We start from the raw sequence: 18,205 nt of genomic DNA on the forward strand, positions 1-18,205 counted from the left end.
CTGCCAGTGCAAGATCCCCACACGTGAGGGTTTGATGTGGGGCTCAGAACTCTCACTCCTTTAGGTGAGTCTCTGTGAACCAGTTAGTTTTCAGTCTGTGGAGCTTCCCACCCAGGAGGTATGGGGTTGTTTATATCATGAAATCGCCCCTCCCACCTCTTGATGTCACCTCCTCTTTTTCTTCTGGAGTAGGGTATCTTTTTTAAGGTTTCCAGTCCATTTGGGTGAAGATTGCACAGTCTTTAGTTGTGAGTTTTGTTGTTTTCAGGAGAGAAGTTGAGTTCCAGTCCTTCTATTCCACCATCTTAATCCTGTCTCTGTACGTTTAGTCTTTTAAGAAAATGCCAAACTGTTTTCCAGAGCAGCTCCCCCACTTTACAGCCCCACCAGCAATGTTTGAGTGAGCTGGTTTTTCCACATTGAATTTTAATGATGCGAATGACTAGTATTGCTTTTCATGGTTGGTAGCTGGCAGCCCAACTCGAATGAGACAGTCCTGCCTCCTTTACCCTTATTGATCACCTAGGAAAGCCTTGAGATATCAAGGACAGACACAAGTATCCTTTGGGGTTATTTTCAGTGACATCTCTATTCGTACCTCTTACCCCAAATTATTACATATGTTCAGTGATGGGTCCAATCTTCCGTGTGTTATAGGCACTCAGTGTCCCCTGATTCACCAAATGTCTGTTAGGTATATCACCTCTAAAATGCCTGTTACTTTCATGTTAAAAAAGTTATACACAAATATCTTCACAGAGTTTTAATTTATTCTTTCTCTCTCTCTCTCTCTCTCTCTCTCTCTCTCTTTTTTTTTTTTTTTTCTTTTTAAGGCTGCACCCGCAGCATATGGAAGTTCCCAGGCTAGGGGTCTAATCAGAGCTATAGCTGCCGGCCTACACCACAGCCACAGCAACACCAGATCTGAGCCATGTCTGGGACCTACACCCAGCTCACAGTAACGCCCGATCCTTAACCCACTGAGCGAGGCCAGAGATTGAACCCGAGTCCTCATGGATCCTAATCGGATTCTTTTCTGCTGCGCCACTCAGGAACTCCTTCACAGAGTTTTATAGCCTCTCTTTTCTCACACCTATGGCATCTCTTAAACCAGTTAAAGTGCTGCCAGGGTTGAATGGGAATACACTGTCACATTTAAGCCTCCGAGTCAATAGTGTACATTCGAACATGGGTTCCCAAATTACAAACCAAGCCTTCTCACTTTTGCTTTTCCCCTGTCTCCTCTTGGCCAGGTGGAATATGCTGCTGATACTGGCCTTCAGTACAAAGGGGAGCTGACAGTTGTTCTACGTTACATTCCGCCAGAGGAGAACATGGCACTTCCACTAGAACAACTTCAAGGTAGAGGAAAAAAAGAAAAATCAGTGACGTTGGCCAGAGACTTTCCCTTTCTAGAAGCGTGGGAGTAGGGATCGGGGCTTGGGAGAACTGTGTTCCTTCTGCATTATACCGATGAGATGGAAGGGGTTAGATGTCACTGTCTTTCCAGAAGACTTGAGAAGTCGATCCGTACGTGGGGAAGGGTGTGGGATTCTTACAAAGCAAAGACCGTTCATACTTAGAAACTAATCTCGATGTTGAGATTTGTTTCCTGGAAGACCTAGAGACCTAGACTGTTCCCCAGGGTGGAGTGGGAGGGAGATGGGGACCTGTCTGCTGAGACGGGAAGTGCAGGATGCTACTGTATGCGTTTATGGCATTCCCAGCTACTCAGGGCATCTTGGGGAAGAATTAATCTGGAACACAGAACGCAAAGAAAAAAATCCTAATGGAGTCAACGTTTAAATCCCTCATGGCAATTCCTTGTCGGCTCAGTGGGTTACAGATCTGGTATTGTCACTGCAGCAGCTTGGGTCACAGCCATGATGCGGGTTTGATCCCTGGCCTAGGAACTTCCGCATGCCTCAGGCACTGCCAAAAAAAAAAAAAAAATCTTTTGCCCTCCTTCTCCCATGAATGCCTCTAAGCAGCTTTCTTTATCTTTCTCTTCCTGTCACCCTCATCAGGGTGACCCTGTGCAAGGAATTTACTCTCTCTCGGCTTTGGCTTCCTTATGTCACAGGGATATTGCAAGGATTAAATAGGTTCATTCATGTCAAGCGCTTAGAACAAGGGTAAAAGGAAGGTGATGGTGATGGCGCTTGTTATGTGTGTTGAGCATATTTCATGTGACATGGGAAGAACTTTCTCTCACCCCAAAATGCAATGGTGCCTGGCCTGTAGCCTTTAGAGCTGGCCTGGCGCGCAGTCGACAATGTACAAGACCGAAATATCCAGGACAGACGTTAGGCATTTTCTCTTTGGGGGTCTTGGCACCTGCGTGGCTTTCACTGGAGCTGTTTCTTAGGGTGAGCAGGGACGTGGCCCAGGTTGCTCTCAGGGTCTTTTCCATTTTATCCCTTTATACCTTACAGGGTAATATTGAATTTTTTAAATTGATTTGTTTTATTTTTTCCCACAAGTACAAATGAAAGAATCTATCTGGAAGGAATCCAGTGCGGTAAGAACATTTAAGTGACATGGAAGCATATACAAATGTAAAGACGTTATCACTCAGCAGATGTAATAAATCTCTTTTTTTTTTTTCTTTTTAGGGCTGCACCGTAGCACATGGACGTTCCCAGGCCAGGGACTGAATTGGAGCTGTGGCCGCTGGCCTACACCACAGCCACAGTAACCAATGCAGGATCTGAGCCGCATCTGCGGTCTATACCGCAGGCATCAAACCCACATCGTCATGGACCCTATGTGGGGTTCTTAACCCGCTGAGCCACCATAGGAACTCCAAAATAAACCGTGGTTGATTTCACTTGTGAATTTCAAAATGGAACCCATGGTTCAGCCTCTTCCTTTCCCTTCTTTTCTCTCCCCACCTCCCCTCCCTCCCTCTTTCATTCTCTTTTACTTTGCTTCCCTTCCTCCTTTTCTTCTCTCTTTGTCTCTCTGATGCAGGAAAGAAGACCTTTAAACGAGGAAAGAAGAAGGATGCGCCCATCAGCTCTGGAGGAATACTAGAAGTGTTTGTCAAAGAGGCCAAGAATTTGACAGCGGTGAAGTCAGGAGGCACTTCCGATAGCTTTGTGAAGGGGTAATTTTGGTTGAGCTCATTTTAGAAGATGCTTAATGGGGGATGAAAATGTCTGTGGTCCATGAGACAGCTGGGGCTGTGCGGCTTCCTTGTTGCTCTTGTTCTGCATGTGTCCATCCCTCGAATCCTGGTGATTCCATATAACACCACGCGGGGGCGCTCTCCTTGTTCTAGCCCTCAGCCCACTTGCGGCATATGTCCAGGTTTCCCATGACTCCCACCCTCAAGACTGCCAGACGTTCCTTTGAGATTCATTTCTCGAAGGAGGAGGGTGTGTGATTTTTCTACATGTGGTATGTTTTTATTGTGCCTGGTTATCATTTCTTGCTGGCAGCACACAACACCAGCAAAACTATCGGATCCTTGATATTTTGCCCTCTTGGGGGAAAATTTTCAAAAGCGGAGACATCAGAGCATCTTTCCTAGAGATATTCATGGGGGAGGGGCCTTGGAGAAGCTCCAAGACTGCCTCCTGGGCACTTGTGCCCACTTGGTGGAGCACAGGGCAGTTTCTCAAGGGAACACAGCCCTTTTAAGGGACATTCTTACCCATGCTAGGCAACCCAGCCAACCAGTCTCTCCTGATTCCTATTTGAGATTTTTCTCCTATAATTAGAGGAACTAGAACCAGAAGGATGTCATTCATTCAAATAAACACATAAATGCCCATGTTCCCAGCCCTAAGTCATGCGGTTCCAAAAAGAAGACCTCATCCGGGAACTCCCATCGTGGCACAGTGGAAACAAATCTGACTAGTATCCATGAGGATGTGGGTTCAATCCCTGGCCTCACTTAGTGGGTCAGGGACCTGGTGTTGCTGTGAGCTGTGTTGTAGGCCACAGACGCAGCTTGGAACCCATGTTGCTGTGGCTGTGGTGTAGGCTGGCAGCTGTAGCTCTGATTTTTTTTTTTTGTTTTTTGTCTTTTTGCCTTTTCTAGGGCCGCTCCCATGGCATATGGAAGTTCCCAGGCTAGGGGTCTAATCAGACCTATAGCTACCGGCCTACACCAGAGCCACAACATCGTGGGATCCGAGCCATGTCTGCAACCTACACAACAGCTCATGGCAATGCCAGATCCTTAACCCACTGAGCAAGACCAGGGATCAAACCCGCAACCTCATGGCTCCTAGTCGGACTTGTTAACCACTGCGCCACGACGGGAACTCCTGTAGCTCTGATTTGACCCCGAGCCTGGGACCTTCCATATGCAGCGAGTATGGCCCTAAGAAGCAAAAAAAAAAAAAAAAAAAAAAGAAGAAGAAGAAGAACGAGAAGTGCGTGTTCTCACAAAGCCCCGCAAAACCCATAAAGTAAAACAGGTTCCCCTGATGCCAGCCGTGCGGTTAATTCCTCGAGGCAGGTGCCAGTATTATTCCTCTCCTCAATCCTTAGCAAAGTGTAATTTTCTCCACAAGGCAATGAGTCAGGCCTTCACGCTCACACATTCTACCTTTGGTGAAGGCCATAATAACGAGCAGCAGGTGTCAGGTGGGGCTTCCCCTCCAGCGAGTGTGGGCGCCTCAATCCCGGCCCATCTGTCCTTGCCTCTTTCTCGCTGTACATTTAAGCACAAAAGAAATGCTTTAGGTGGGTCCTGCCATTCATACTTGCCCCACGAGCCCTACCATCCCATTCAGGCCGCTTCCTGCCCACTGGTGGGATAGTGAGATGGCTCCTTGACTGTGAACTCACTGTGGCCTTGCATGGATGACTTAACATCTTCTGCAATAGTTTCTACTTTATCATGTTGAACATGTATGAAGCAGAGATAATAAAGGACAGTATCTTTGTTCTCTCGGTATATAGTTGTAAAAGCATAGGAACTTTCTACGAAATTCTCTCCTGCGTTATGCTTAAACATTGAGCTGATTTTAAAGGGACCTCAGATTTTTTGTAAAAGAGCATGAGAGAGCAAGAATGGATCCTTCTATAAAATTTAATATTATAAAATGTATCAGTTAATGTTAGGTCTCTCTGCAAACCAGCCGAACAGTGGGTTAAACAAGACCAAAGTTCTTCCCCATGATGGAAACCAAGCCTAAAGCTAACGCATCCCATTGGCTAAAACTTAGTCACGTGGCTATATGAGCAGCAAGGGAGGCTGGAAAGTGTAGTCTTTCTTCTGGGCAATCTTGTGCCTGACTGACAAAATGGGATTGATTTATCGATTTATGTATTGAGAAGGCTAGGGAAAGAATGAACAGTGGGAGATAAGCAGTCTCCGGTTGGTACATGAAATGGAATCTCGTGTGTTACAATGTGTCTTCTTTCTTTATGCTCATGTGTGGCATTTTTCATATTTGTTTAATGTACTTATTTCATACCCATAAGTCTCCTTCCCTAAAGCGTGCTCCCTGATCCATCAGGTATTACGATCAAAAAGAGAGGAGAGAAAAAGAGACACAGAAGGGAGGGAAGCTGATAAAATTATGTTACTAGGCAGGTGAGCAACTGCAGGTAATGGGGGCTCAGCTCCACTGAGGAAGCAACGAGGAACTCTGGAATATACCTTACGATTGTCCCTTCAAGGGACAGGGAAGCTGGAAGACTCCTCCAGCAGTATCTCAAACTCATCGGTTGAGGGTTGCTCCCAGGGACAGTAAATTCTCAGGAATCCCAGGGTTTCTGACACTTAAGCTGGGTCAGCTCACACAGCACCAGACAAAGTCTATAACGGGAGAAGCCAAGAGACACAGGCGCTTGAGGAGGAAAGCTGTCAGCACACCAGGAAGGGCTCATCTCGGCTTCCGGTCAACTCAGAGGTGGGCCAAAGATGATGGAAGGCAGGACATGATGACCTAGTGTCTCCTGCAGGAGGTATTTTCATTTCAAGATGAGGGAAGGATCCACAGAGGATGAGAAAGGAGAGTGTGAGCATTTTACTATCGCCCCACCTAAAAGAAATAATAAGCCATTCCACTAAATAAAGCCAGATTTAAGCATATAAAAACCTGGGAGAGAAAATCAAATACACACAGCAGGAGTTATGGAAAAATGAAGTGATCTGGCAAGGGCGCCCTTTCCTGTTTACTGTCTCACTGATGGCTTGATTGCATTTTCTCCTGCAGCTACTTGCTCCCTGATGATAACAAAGCCACCAAGCACAAAACTCTGGTGATAAAAAAGAGTGTTAACCCCCAGTGGAATCACACTTTCATGTTCAGTGGCCTGCATCCCCAGGATATAAAGGATGTTTGCCTAGAACTCACCGTCTGGGACAAGGAGGCCTTTTCCAGCAACATCTTTCTGGGAGGAGTTCGTTTGAATTCCGGAAGTGGTGAGGACCCTGAGATAGTCTGTGACTGGGGATGGGGCAGGGAGGTGGTTCCTGCAGGTGTGATGTGCTCTAGGTGTATATGTCGTTGCAGTTTCGTTGGCATCCGAGATTACCCCGAATACTCTGTTCCTTTAGCCAAGGATCGGTTCCATGTTAAAATGAAAATACTACTACCTGGGAGTTTGAGGTTGATAGATGCAAACTATTCCATTTAGAATGGAGAAGCAATGAGGTCCTACTGTACAGCACAGGGAAGTCTGTCCAGTCTCTTGGGATGGACCAGGATGGAAGGTAATATAAGAAAGGGAATGTATATGTATGTATAACTGAACCACTTTGCTCTACAGCAGAAATGAGCACAAAATTGTAAGTCAACTATGCTTTAATTAAAAAAAAAATAAGAGATCCTACCATGGCACAGTGGGTTAATGATCTCTCTTGGCTCATTTGGAGGTGCTGGTTCAATCCCCAGCCCAGCACAGAGGGTTAAGGTTCTGGCATTGCTTTAGCTGTGGTGTAGGTTGCAGGTGCGGCACAGATTTTATCCCTGGCCCGGGAGCTTCCATATGCTGCAGGGGGCGGCCAAAAAAGAAAAGAAAAGAAAATACCATTCAGTCCTTTCATAAACTATCATTTACACTTTAGTCTAAGTGGATTTCAACTACTTTCTTGGGCCTTCACGTTTTGCTCAGGAGAGGATCACAAAGATAGCACAGACTTGTGATCAGGTAGAGAATGGCTTCAAAAACCAACTTTACTTCCTCCCCTTCTCAGTTTTGTCTAGGCCTTGCAGCCATTACTCAACACTAGTTAACACTAGTTAAATTAAAAGGACAAAAATCCTTTTTTTTCCCTAAAAATTAATGACCCCCCTCACAAACTCTCATTATCCCAACACTTCAGCCAGACATAGATAGTCTGCATGCCCCAGGGTCAGCACCCCTATGGAGAAGGGCCTGTGATGCTTTATTCATTTAGCCATTAAGCAGAGCCAAGACTCTCTCTACCACGAAAATGAAAATGCCCAGGTCACAGAAGTGGCCCTGTTTGAAAGGGAGAGCCTTGGAACCCAGGTCAGACTGTTCTTCTGTCACGTTATCTCAGTCCAGGTGAGCCAGCTTTCTGCTTGAACTACCAAAGTGAGGAAGACATGAGCCCCTAGGGCCAGCCTGATAGGTTCTTCATCATCGAGGCAGCAGCGAGTAATGCAGGCAGCAAAGGGATGTATTGCCTCCTAACGCCACGCACTAGCTGTGAGAAAGGACAGCAAGCCAGCTAAGGGCTCTCTGGTGAGCAGGCCCCCGTCAGAGGTTGCTAGGTGCCTTGCAGATGATCAGAACATTTCATCTGTCAAGTGCGACGCTCCCTTTTCCCTTCCGCAGGTGTGAGCCGTGGGAAGAGCGCTGATTGGATGGACGCTCAGGGGGAGGAGCAACGCCTCTGGCAGAAGATGGCGGACAATCCTGGGACTGCCGTGGAGGGTGTGCTCATGCTCCGTGCCAGCATGGGGAAGAGGAAGCTCTGAAGGTACCAGTTCTCCAAAAGGAGGCCTCCAGGGATTGTCTGGTTGTCATTTCCTCCCATTAGCCAGCTTGGGACGTGGAGTCTGCTTCTCTGCCGTTTCTCACCTGTGGGTACTGGGACATGAGGGGAGAGATGTCACTGCTGTGAACATTTAGGGTCTTGCCAAGTCTTAAAAAGTATGTACCTCTCTTTGTCATCGGGCCAGTGATTTTTGTTGTGGTTGTTGTGTTTTGGCCATGGCCGTGGGGTGTGGAAGTTCTCCGGCCAGGAATCGAGCCCACACCAGGGTGGTGATAACACCTGATCCTTAACGGCTAGGCCACCAGTGAACTCTGGCCAAGGCTTTTTTGATTGGATGATAGTGTTACCACACTGTCCTATCACCAAGCAATCTGTCCAATGATTCATAGGCTTTGTACCATAGGAGAAATGGCACGTGCTTATTTGAAACTACTGTTGAGATTGGGGGGTCCCCAAACTTTTTCTAATTATGAGTTATTTTAGGTTTTCTCCAGGTTTGAGGGCAAAGGGGAGCCGCTTGGCATGTAGACCACTTGAAGGGTAAGAAGAAGGGATACTGGCTACCCTTTCCTCGCCCTGGAAATTCCCATAATCCAAAGACAGCATTGTGAGCATGGTTGCTGGGGCAGGGGGGTGGCCCTGTTCTTGCAGAAAACTTGGGGATTGACTGGATTTCAGGTTTTCACAATGAACTGACAGGTTTTTCTGTGGTGACTATGTAATCGATAATCTAAATCATCCCACTTTGGGGAGTGAAGAGGGCTGAGCCATTGCCCCAGAACAACAGGTATGAACCTTGACTGACCTGGGAAAATTGGGATGTAGGGTCCCCCTAGTCAGGATCTAACTATGAGAGAGCCCTGTTGTAAACGTTTACTTTATAAAATGTTCTAAGCTGTCAACGAAAAGGGAGTAAGAAATAATCCACCTTTGGAGCCCCTGTCATATCCCATTGCTCAAAGGTATGCCATGGGCACAGCCAAAAAAAAAAAAAAAAAAAAAAACAGCCCAGAAAACAAAAAGCATTAGATCATCACTACTTCCTCTATTGGAGAAACAAATTGTCTTCAGCTTTGGTGTGATTTGGTATGTCTTCAATGACGTTTTTAGGGGAGATGAGAGGGTGATGATGGTGAAGCCTGGAGACATCTCTAGAGGAGACAAAATGCAGTAGATGTATCCACTAATAATAAAAGTGGCAAAATCAATCAATTCCAAAATGTATGACTTGAACTCAAGACCAGCATGAACTTTATGTATCAAGACCTTTGCCACATTTAGAGCAATGCTTCGTATCATGATTTCATAAAATCCAGCATCTACCTGGGTATTTCCACAATGCAGGAAGGACCCAGACAGGTAGAAGTCTGTTAGAAACCTGCTGGTGTGGCTCTCAGAAATATAGTCAGTGGATCTTTTGGTTACTCTTTTTTACTAGAAGTACAAAGAATATTTTTAATATAGGTGATACATGTAGATGGCGCAAAATTTGAGTCACTCCAAAAATTGTGAAAAGTAAATCTGACCCGTCCTCTTCCATATCAGAATATATTGACAGACCCATTTTTTTTTTTTTTTTGTGGCTACAGGGTATTACATTACAGGGATAGTTTGTATTTATTTAACTAGTCCTACCATTCATCATCCAGGTCTTAAATATTAGCCTGCTCAGGGAAACCTCCTGATCTCCCTCTTCCTGACGAGGTCGCAGCAGCCTGCCTCTATTTCCCCTTCAGTACGTAGATCACAATTATATTATTCATGTATTGAGTTCCTTAATGCCTGTGTCAGTTAACCCTCACCACCGCATCCCTAGAATGTAAGCTTCATAAAGAGCAGAGACGCTATTTCGGTGGTTCCACAGCTATATTCTTCGTGCTTAGTGGGTAATTTGAAAAATATGTGTGGTAAGTGAAAATGAAAACAAAAATGTAACATCAGAGAATGTTAGACCAGTAGGCATCTTTTGAAACCGCTGTTTCTAACTTCTAGTTAACAGATGAGAAAACTGGGATGCAGATAGATCAAGAAAAATCTCCGAATGGAGGTGGCTTAGTAATAACGCACCCAACTAGTATCCAGGAGGACACAGGTTCCATCCCCGGCCTCGCTTAGTGGGTTGAGGATCCTGCGTTGCCATGAGCTGTGGTGTAGGTCGCGGACACAGCTTGGATCCACAGTTGCTGTGGCTGTGGTGTAGGCCGGCAGCTATAGCTCCGATTCCCCTAGCCTGGGAACCTCCATATGCTGTGGGTGTGGCCCTATAAAGACAGAGAAAAAGAAAGAAAGAAAAATCTCTGAATATGATCATTGATGGGTCTTTTAAAAGCAGCCTTTCTACCAGTGCTTTAGTTACAACCCTAGACAGCTCATTCCAGCCTCTCCTGGCGTAGATAAAAGCACAGAGTATGTGTGCTCTCCAGCCTAGCATCTCAGCATCTCAGAAGGAGAGAACACAGCCTTGCCTGGAGAACCTCACTCCTTGTTTGGAGCAGCCTTCGATTTTCCCTCAGTCAAATTAAATTGTAAAGGGACACCTTAATCTGTTTAGTTTGTAAATAGCACCTGCAGAATACATGGAAGATGTGGTGTATCAGTTCTCATTTTGCTTATGTTGTTACTGTCACTGGAGTCATCAGGATGTAGATTTTCATGGTCACAAAAGCACCACCAACAAAGATATTTCGATGGGATTTTTTTATTCTTGGCCTCCCTTTCCTTAAGAGACTTAGACAAATATATGATCCATCATCATTAAATACTTAACTAAAGGATGAATTAAGCCTGCCTGATTCGCAGTAATATTAGCCTCATCATCACCTGCTACCACAAGGCTTATGTTAGGCAGGGGAGGAGAAAGCTGTGGGGAAAAGAAAGGGCAAACCCCACTTTTAGAAGCAAAGTTGATGAAGATGTCAAGTCCCCAAAGCACCTCAGAGTGAAATACTATGGCATTTGGGCTGTGATCAGTGTTTGTTTTTTCTTCCATGTAGATATTGTCACATTAAACTGAGCATTGCCTTTAGAAGTTGGCAGAAGGGCTTTCCTCCCACAATGTTATCCTTTATGGCCTCTGAAATTAAAGAAAACAAATACAGTGAGGCAGTTTGTAAAGGCAAAACCATAACAAAAGTTGGATCTGGCAAGTTCTGAGCAAGAGCCATGGAAATTGGGCCACATCGAGGATTCCAAAGGATTTTCTGAATCATCTGGGGTGTAAATTTAATACATTGATTCCAGAGCATGGCTCCAAACCTACTGAACAAAATCTCTAGAAGACTCTAATATTTTTATCAAGCTTCTTGGGTGATTCTAACACAAGGAGATCACAGTTTGAGAAAACATTTCATTAGGGGACAAATTAACTTGACTATATTATTTGGACCAAATCTGCATCTTGATGACAGATTGGATCGCTAACTTGGACATTACTGATTGCAAGGTAACCATGGTGAGGTAGAAGGAATCTAAACGTGAACTCAGATTGACCTTAGTTCACGTCTTGCCTTGACTACTTACCAACCATGTGACCTCAGTCAAGTTTAGCCAGTCTAGGCCTTGATCTATTCACCTATAAAGTAGGGATAATTGGGCTGTCTTGGAGTAATTGGCGATATTCCACGTGGCCATATGTATAAATATGCTTTGTAAATTTTACCCCACCATGGGGAGAAAAAAAAGTCAGTATTAGTGAGTTAGTGAGAGAAATCTGTGGTTCATAATCTCTTAGGCCCTCCTTTCCCTGAGTGCTTGGTTAGGTCTTAATCTTTCTGTGTACAATGAAGTGGTCTCCAGTGTACAACAACAATACCTAAAACACCTTACTTTTCTCTGTCACCCATTATGGATGATAGTTACTTATTTTTAGGCTGAAATTTCCTACTTCATCTGATTAGATAGGACATGTTGCAAAAGTGTTTAATTTGAGAGAGAGGGAAATGTGTTTTTTCTTGAAAGGTTGTGGAACCAAAGCATCTTTCCACCCTTTTCCTTAACATCTTTGTTCAGTGTAATGATCCTTTCTTTCCACGGCCCCTTGCCTGTCACTTAGGTCAGAGAGCTCAAACCTGCCTTCCTCACAGGGATTTTATTTAGAGTTATGCTTTTCATCTACAGGGGGAAATTTACCATTCTGCCAAAACAAACTCCATAGAAATTCAAACTAATGTTGTCATTATGAGGAATGCCTGGTATTTCGAAGATTGGCAATGATGGTACCTGGAACCTCATTTACCACATTAGAATTTATTAAAGTGTTCCAGCAGAGGGTTCCTTTCATACTGGGAAAAAGGACTTAGAATATATAGTTGGTATTACCAATAAGTGATATGTCATCCAGGGTAGTCAATCAGATTTTTCTCTCCAGTATTTCAGCACAGGAGGATAACTGTCTCGAATATATTTTCCCTTTTCTCTATTGAGGTGGAAATTGATACAACAAGCAAGTAAAAAGATTTCATTATAATAGTTAAAGCAAAACTTTACATTATTGGCATTTGCTGAGGGAGAAAATGTCTCTTAATAGAAGGGCAGAGAACTAGATATTTATTTGAATCAAAATATTTGATTTTTATCTCTTTATTGGTAGATGTGCTTACTTTGGGAAGGAATCTGATTGCTCCTTCCAAGCATTTTTTTTCTTACTTAGCCAAAGTTTCATTTGGTTTTCAAAGTTGAATCTTGTTTGTGCAAATCCATGGGAATCGATGAGTCCTGACAGTAAAACTTGTAAAATCTTTGACATTTGGAAACAAGGAAGGGAGTCATTCCATTAAAAACAGTTTAGGTCGATCATTTATGTTTGAGCTGTAGTTAGAATGATTGAGTGTTGGGAATTTATTTTTGTTTCCATCCTTTCTACTGTTCATCATTCATAAATGGACATTTTTGAAGAGAGATCTTTGGCTTTTGCTTGACGTGGAGAAATAAATGTCGAGACTTTCCTGCATCTTCTTGCCTTTGACCTTCCTCACTACCTGCAATTAAGTTGTCCTCCTTAATGCCTAAATATCTTCTTACATTGTCCCTCTGATGGATGGGGTGTAGCCCAGACCCCGAGATGTCTTGAATGCTTTTTTTCCACGTAGGCGAATGGGAATGCTATTATTAATTTTCAGCTTTTTCCTGTCACCTCCAATCCCAGCTCTGTTAGCCTCATTTGTTTGCAAAGTATCTGAATGCACAGAGCCAGGTTGGGAGAGAGGGGGCTGCCCCCGGCTGCTTCCCAGGGTGTCAAATTATAAGGGGTATTAAACATCCCTGAAAAGGTAATGAGGCGGAGAATTCCTTTTGGGAAGAGTATGGTATTAGCAGGACGGAATAATGTCTGCTTGAGTAGACAAGTGAGGAGGGGATCCCATGCCTGAAGAGCAATTCGTGGTTGATGAGACAGGTCTGGTTAGAGACAGGGCTCCTCTTTGCTGAATGGAGTCTCTACCTTGCGCCAGGTATGAGTTGCTAAGGACCTAGGGAGGAGAGTCTTTGTCGCCACTGGAGAGTTCCCGCCATTGGAGATTTCCTTTCTTCCATCCACCAGGCAGGAGTCCTCTAAATAAAGGTTATTTGTGTATTTAAAGAGCCTCTGAGAGGGGTATCACATCATCAGGGCAAGAACTGGCCCAACTCTGAATGCATTAGGTCCCCATACCTGGATTGAGTGTAGCTGTCACAAGTAGGCTGTTTTTCTCTGTTCCTAAAGATGCATTCCAGTGGTGAGTGGGCCAGAGAGAGCAGACACAATATCCTAAAAACAGCTAAGGATCACCAGGACACTGAGACATTGGAATAGCATCTCCCTTTGGGAAGAAGTAAAAGTGGCAATTTTTCAAACTCTGCCAAGGTCTGGGTCATCTACATGCATGTTCATTTCTGCTTTGTCCCTGGCACCCACCTCTTGGGCAGCCAGTTTCCTCTCCTAAACTCCTGCTCTGATACGACGTTGATCTGTTTTCAAATTAACTAGTCTTTGGACTAAAATTAGAGCAGTAGTAGGTTGACAGAAAAGTGAAGCAGGAAGTACAAAGTTCCCATGTCCTACCACTCCCCTCCGTCACATGTTTCTCTGGTAATTAACATCTTTTACTGGTATGATACAATTATTACAATTGATTAACTGATATTGGTACATTATTATTAATTAAAGTCAATAGTTTATATTAGGGTTCATTCTTGGTATCTTACAGTTGTCGTATGACTTTTAACAAAATATACATAAATATCCTGTATCCGTAATTACATTATCATACACAATCATTTTGCTGCCCTAAAAATTCCCTTTGCTCCAACCTCTAGCAACCACTGATCTTTTCACTGTCTCTGTAGTTTTGCCTTTTCTAAGCATGTCCTATATTTGGAATCATACGGTACATAGCCTTTTCCAAGTTGCTTTTTCACTTAGCGATATGCGTTAAGGTTCCTCTGTATCTTTTTGTGGCTTGATAACACAGTTATTTCTTTTCCCAGTGTGGTGAGGATACTTAACATGAGATCTACCCTCTTAACAAATTTTTAAGTGCACGATACTGTATCATTTTATTTTTTTGGGGGGTGGGGTGGGGGAAGAGGATGGAAGATCTAAGAAACGATAATATTTTTTTTAAATTCCCCAGAAATGATGGGAGGTCGGCATTCATTTTGCTAGTTTTCTTGGTTTTCTTGTTGGCTGCAAATGACTGTTCCTATGTACTTGTTTTGCCATGTGTAGTGCAAAATTAGTAGCAATACTTAACCGCTTAACATGCTTACTTCTAAGCTTCTCTATGGAATATGTACCCCAGACCGAAGTTTTGTGCCACCCTGTACTTGCTACAAAGTGTAATATCTTTTTCATTAAATTCACTTTCCATGTATCTCTCATGTGTTCTATTACATGTACTTGAAGATGCATATCCTTGAAAATTCATTGTATGTTACCTTTCTCCTGTTTTTAAACTTAGCTGTCTTGGGAGCAAAGCACATATGCTAAATTGAGACACACAAATTGGAAGACTGTCTGGTGTCTATTTGTAAGGCTAGGATGACGTCGAACAACTCTTTCTGCCGCTTAAGCTATTGAATCTGACCCACGGTTTGGTTTTTGCACACTTAGCGTCCTATAAATCGGAACCCTGTCACCATCACTCCCTTTGCCCACTCCTCAGTGAATCATGGGTAGTGACGAAAGAAGGGATAGAAATGACATTTATTGAGCACCTACTGTACATCAGAGGCATTACAAATTGTTACCTCATTTATTATCTGTGTTTGACAAAGGACAAAAAAAAAAAAAAAAGGCATGAGTCTCAGAATGGTTAAGTAACTTGCCCAAGTTACCCAGCTAGTGTATAATAGAGCCTCACCCCATAGGGAGCTCCCCATTTCACATCCCACCTCACCCCATAGGGAGCTCCCCATTTCATATCCCAAAGCCCATGCTCTTTGCTCTTCACTAAACTGTACCCCACATGGAAATTCTGTGCCTGTTATGAGCTGAAGACTTGCTTCTCAAAGTGTAATTGCTTCACATGGGCACCTGCTGGAAATGAAGAATGTTGGGCCCCCAGCCAGAATGAATCCGAATATTCACTAGAACAGGATCCTTAGTTGATGTGCAAGCACAATAAAAGCTTTAAGAAGCAGTGATGTGCAGAAGATGGCACATTGGACCTTGACCCTTAAGGTACTTGATACTTAAACGAACTATTGCCTGTTAGCTGTAGTTAATGTGAACGATGGCCTGAGACACACCCCATTTATCAGTTTTCGAGCCTTTTCTCTTCCTCAATTTAAATTTCTCCCCCTAAACACATGCATGGTTACCAGCATCTTTTTTGTCTTGTGTTCCCTTGCAACTGTCCTGAATACTTTCCCCGGTGTATAGCTGACCTTTTTTTTTCCAGAGTACCTGCAATGAAAACTTGGATATTTTTTATTAAGGATGAGTTGTCCAGCCTTGATAAATACAGTGAGGACCCACTGAATGTAGATAGAATCTCCTCTAAGCCTGAGGAATTAGAGCCCCTAAAGCTTTATTCCGCAATGCTAATCAGACATTCTAGATGATGCCTTTTCTATTTTCAGTCAATATTTAGCCCTCGTGTTGCTGATGATAATTGGGTACAGAGAAAAGCCTTTGGAGACCAGCTTGACTTGGAGCGGTGAAAAATGTGAGGCCTGAGTCAGAAATGTATTTTTGTTCATCCAGTCTTGAAAGAGGGCAATATACGGTGAAGAGCACTGGGTTTGATGGTTAGGAGACCTAGCTTCCACGCCTAACTCCGCTACTTGCTGTGGCTTTTTGAGCAAGACATTTCCACTCTCTAAGCCTCTGTTTTCTCATCTCTACAATGAGGAGCCTGCTCCAAGTGCTGTCTCGGATTCCCTCGGGTTCTAAAGCTCTCTGATACCTCGCATGTGTCGGAATTCATTGACTCTAAGAAGTCCTTGATTGGAGGGGGCAGCTGTATGCTACAAACCACTAAAAATGGAAAAACATGCAGCCATCGTTAACTGTTCTGGGGGTTCTACGTCTAACCCTGCCTATTTTCTCTTGGCCTTTATTCATACCACACTATGCCCCAAGACACAGATCTCACTGAACTACTTTGATGGGGCTCTCTTGCCCTGTGGATTTGGGTAGGGATTGGCCAGAGGAAGGCACCAGTAGGAGATTGAAGGGAGCGGGGAAAGTGAGATGGGTATAGTGATTCCCTTGGATCGTTCCCCTTGGGTCACAAAGTCCCAGTGGTTACATTCCTCTGCTCAGGACTGTAGCTCCTGCCAGGTAGCTTCCCCTCCTCCTGGAGCTGGGGTCACCCCTCCCTCCCTTCAAGCCTGTGAGTGATAAAGTCCCTCGACTGTGGCTAGTTTCACCCTCCCTGGTTACTTTCCCTTAACCCTGACCACACCCTTATAGTCTTTTTATGAATTTTTCCTCTACGCAACAGTCACAGTGTTCCATTTATTACCTGCTGGGGCCCTAACTGATAGAGTCATTGGCATTCTTAAGGAGTAGGCCCTCAGAATTGTAGGTTTGTGTTGCTCACGTATTTGAGGAACATTATGGGTTCTTGGTGAAGTAATAGATATTTAGTTAATTTGTTGGAACGAATGGAAGAAAATCATCTTCTGATCTTTGTGCCTCTAATACCCAGAAAATAAAATCAAGGAGCAAGTAATTAAGAAGGATTTTTTCTTTCTTTCTTTCTTTTTTTTTGTCTTTTCTAGGGCTGCACCTGTGGCACATGGAGGTTCCCAGGCGAGGGGTCTATTGGAGCCGTAGCCGCCCACCACAGCTACAGCAACGTGGGAACCAAGCCGCGTCTGCAACCTACACCACAGCTCACAGCAACACTGGATCCTTAACCCACTGAGCAAGGCCAGAGATTGAACCTGCAACCTCATGGTTCCTAGTCGGATTCGTTAACCACTGAGCCATGATGGGAACTCCAAGGGGGGGATTTTTCTTTTAGGTTTCCCAGAATGTGCAAAGATGCTCATTGAAAGATATATGTTCCCTCTAAAAGATTCCCTTTGCTCTCTACAGCAAACACTCCTGCTTCTGATTATCCTTACTGAAAGGAATTAAAAAGAAAGCGTTTTGGAATTCCCATCGTGGCTCAGTGGTTAAAGAACCTGACTAGAATCCATGAGGACGCGGGTTTGATCCTTGGCCTTGCTCAGTGGGTTAAGGATCCGGCGTTGCCGTGAGCTGTGGTGTAGGTCACAGATGCGGCTCCGATCCTGCGTTGCTGTGGCTGTGGCTGGCAGCTGCAGCTCCAATTTGACCCCTAGCATGGGAAACTTCATATGCCACAGGCGCAGCCCTAAATAGACAAAAAAGACCAAAAAAAAAAAAAAAACTATTTTCCCATTCAATATTTGGGTACCAGATGCTAGAGACTTTGTTGCTTTGTTCTGGTAAAGACAGCACATCTGGAACTTCCTTGTGGGCTACAGCATAGCTATGCGGCATTGTCACTGCTGTGGCTTGCATTCGATCTCTGGCTCTGCAACTTCTACATGCCGTGGGGGGGGTGGCCAACCAATTTAAAAAAAAAAAAAAAAGACATCCGGAAAGGCAAGGATGTCATCAATGGGATGGATGAGTCTGCTATTCCCTATGTAAAGATAGTTAAGACTCCTCTGGGGCGCATTAGAACACAGAGCAGGAGGTGGTGATCTTTTCCTAACCAAGAAAGTAAAGATTGTTCTCTCTGTCCTGTGAATGCACCATTATACTTAGACTCAAAGAACACGTCACTCTGCCCTAGAAACCCAGTTTAGCGTGAAGAG

The 18,205-nt window shown here is 44.2% G+C and overlaps 1 protein-coding gene across 11 annotated transcripts in view; it reads left to right on the top strand.

Moving 5' to 3' along the window:
• The window catches only part of SYTL5 (synaptotagmin like 5), a 267,832-nt gene that overhangs the window by 229,037 nt on the left and 20,590 nt on the right, over positions 1 to 18,205 (top strand). For 9 of the 11 annotated variants that reach the window (XM_021079659.1, XM_021079654.1, XM_021079660.1 and 6 more), the window contains 4 exons: positions 1,254 to 1,362; positions 2,974 to 3,109; positions 6,180 to 6,388; positions 7,771 to 14,781. In XM_021079659.1, coding sequence (XP_020935318.1) covers positions 1,254 to 1,362; positions 2,974 to 3,109; positions 6,180 to 6,388; positions 7,771 to 7,913 — 597 coding nt within the window. In that variant the 3' untranslated portion in view covers positions 7,914 to 14,781. Of the gene's footprint in view, positions 1 to 1,253; positions 1,363 to 2,973; positions 3,110 to 6,179; positions 6,389 to 7,770; positions 14,782 to 18,205 lie in introns of those variants that run through there. The other 2 variants (XM_021079658.1, XM_021079661.1) reach the window with 1 other exon arrangement.

This window comes from Sus scrofa, chromosome X (genome assembly GCF_000003025.6).
Source record: "Sus scrofa isolate TJ Tabasco breed Duroc chromosome X, Sscrofa11.1, whole genome shotgun sequence".
Taxonomy (NCBI): Eukaryota; Metazoa; Chordata; class Mammalia; order Artiodactyla; family Suidae; genus Sus; species Sus scrofa.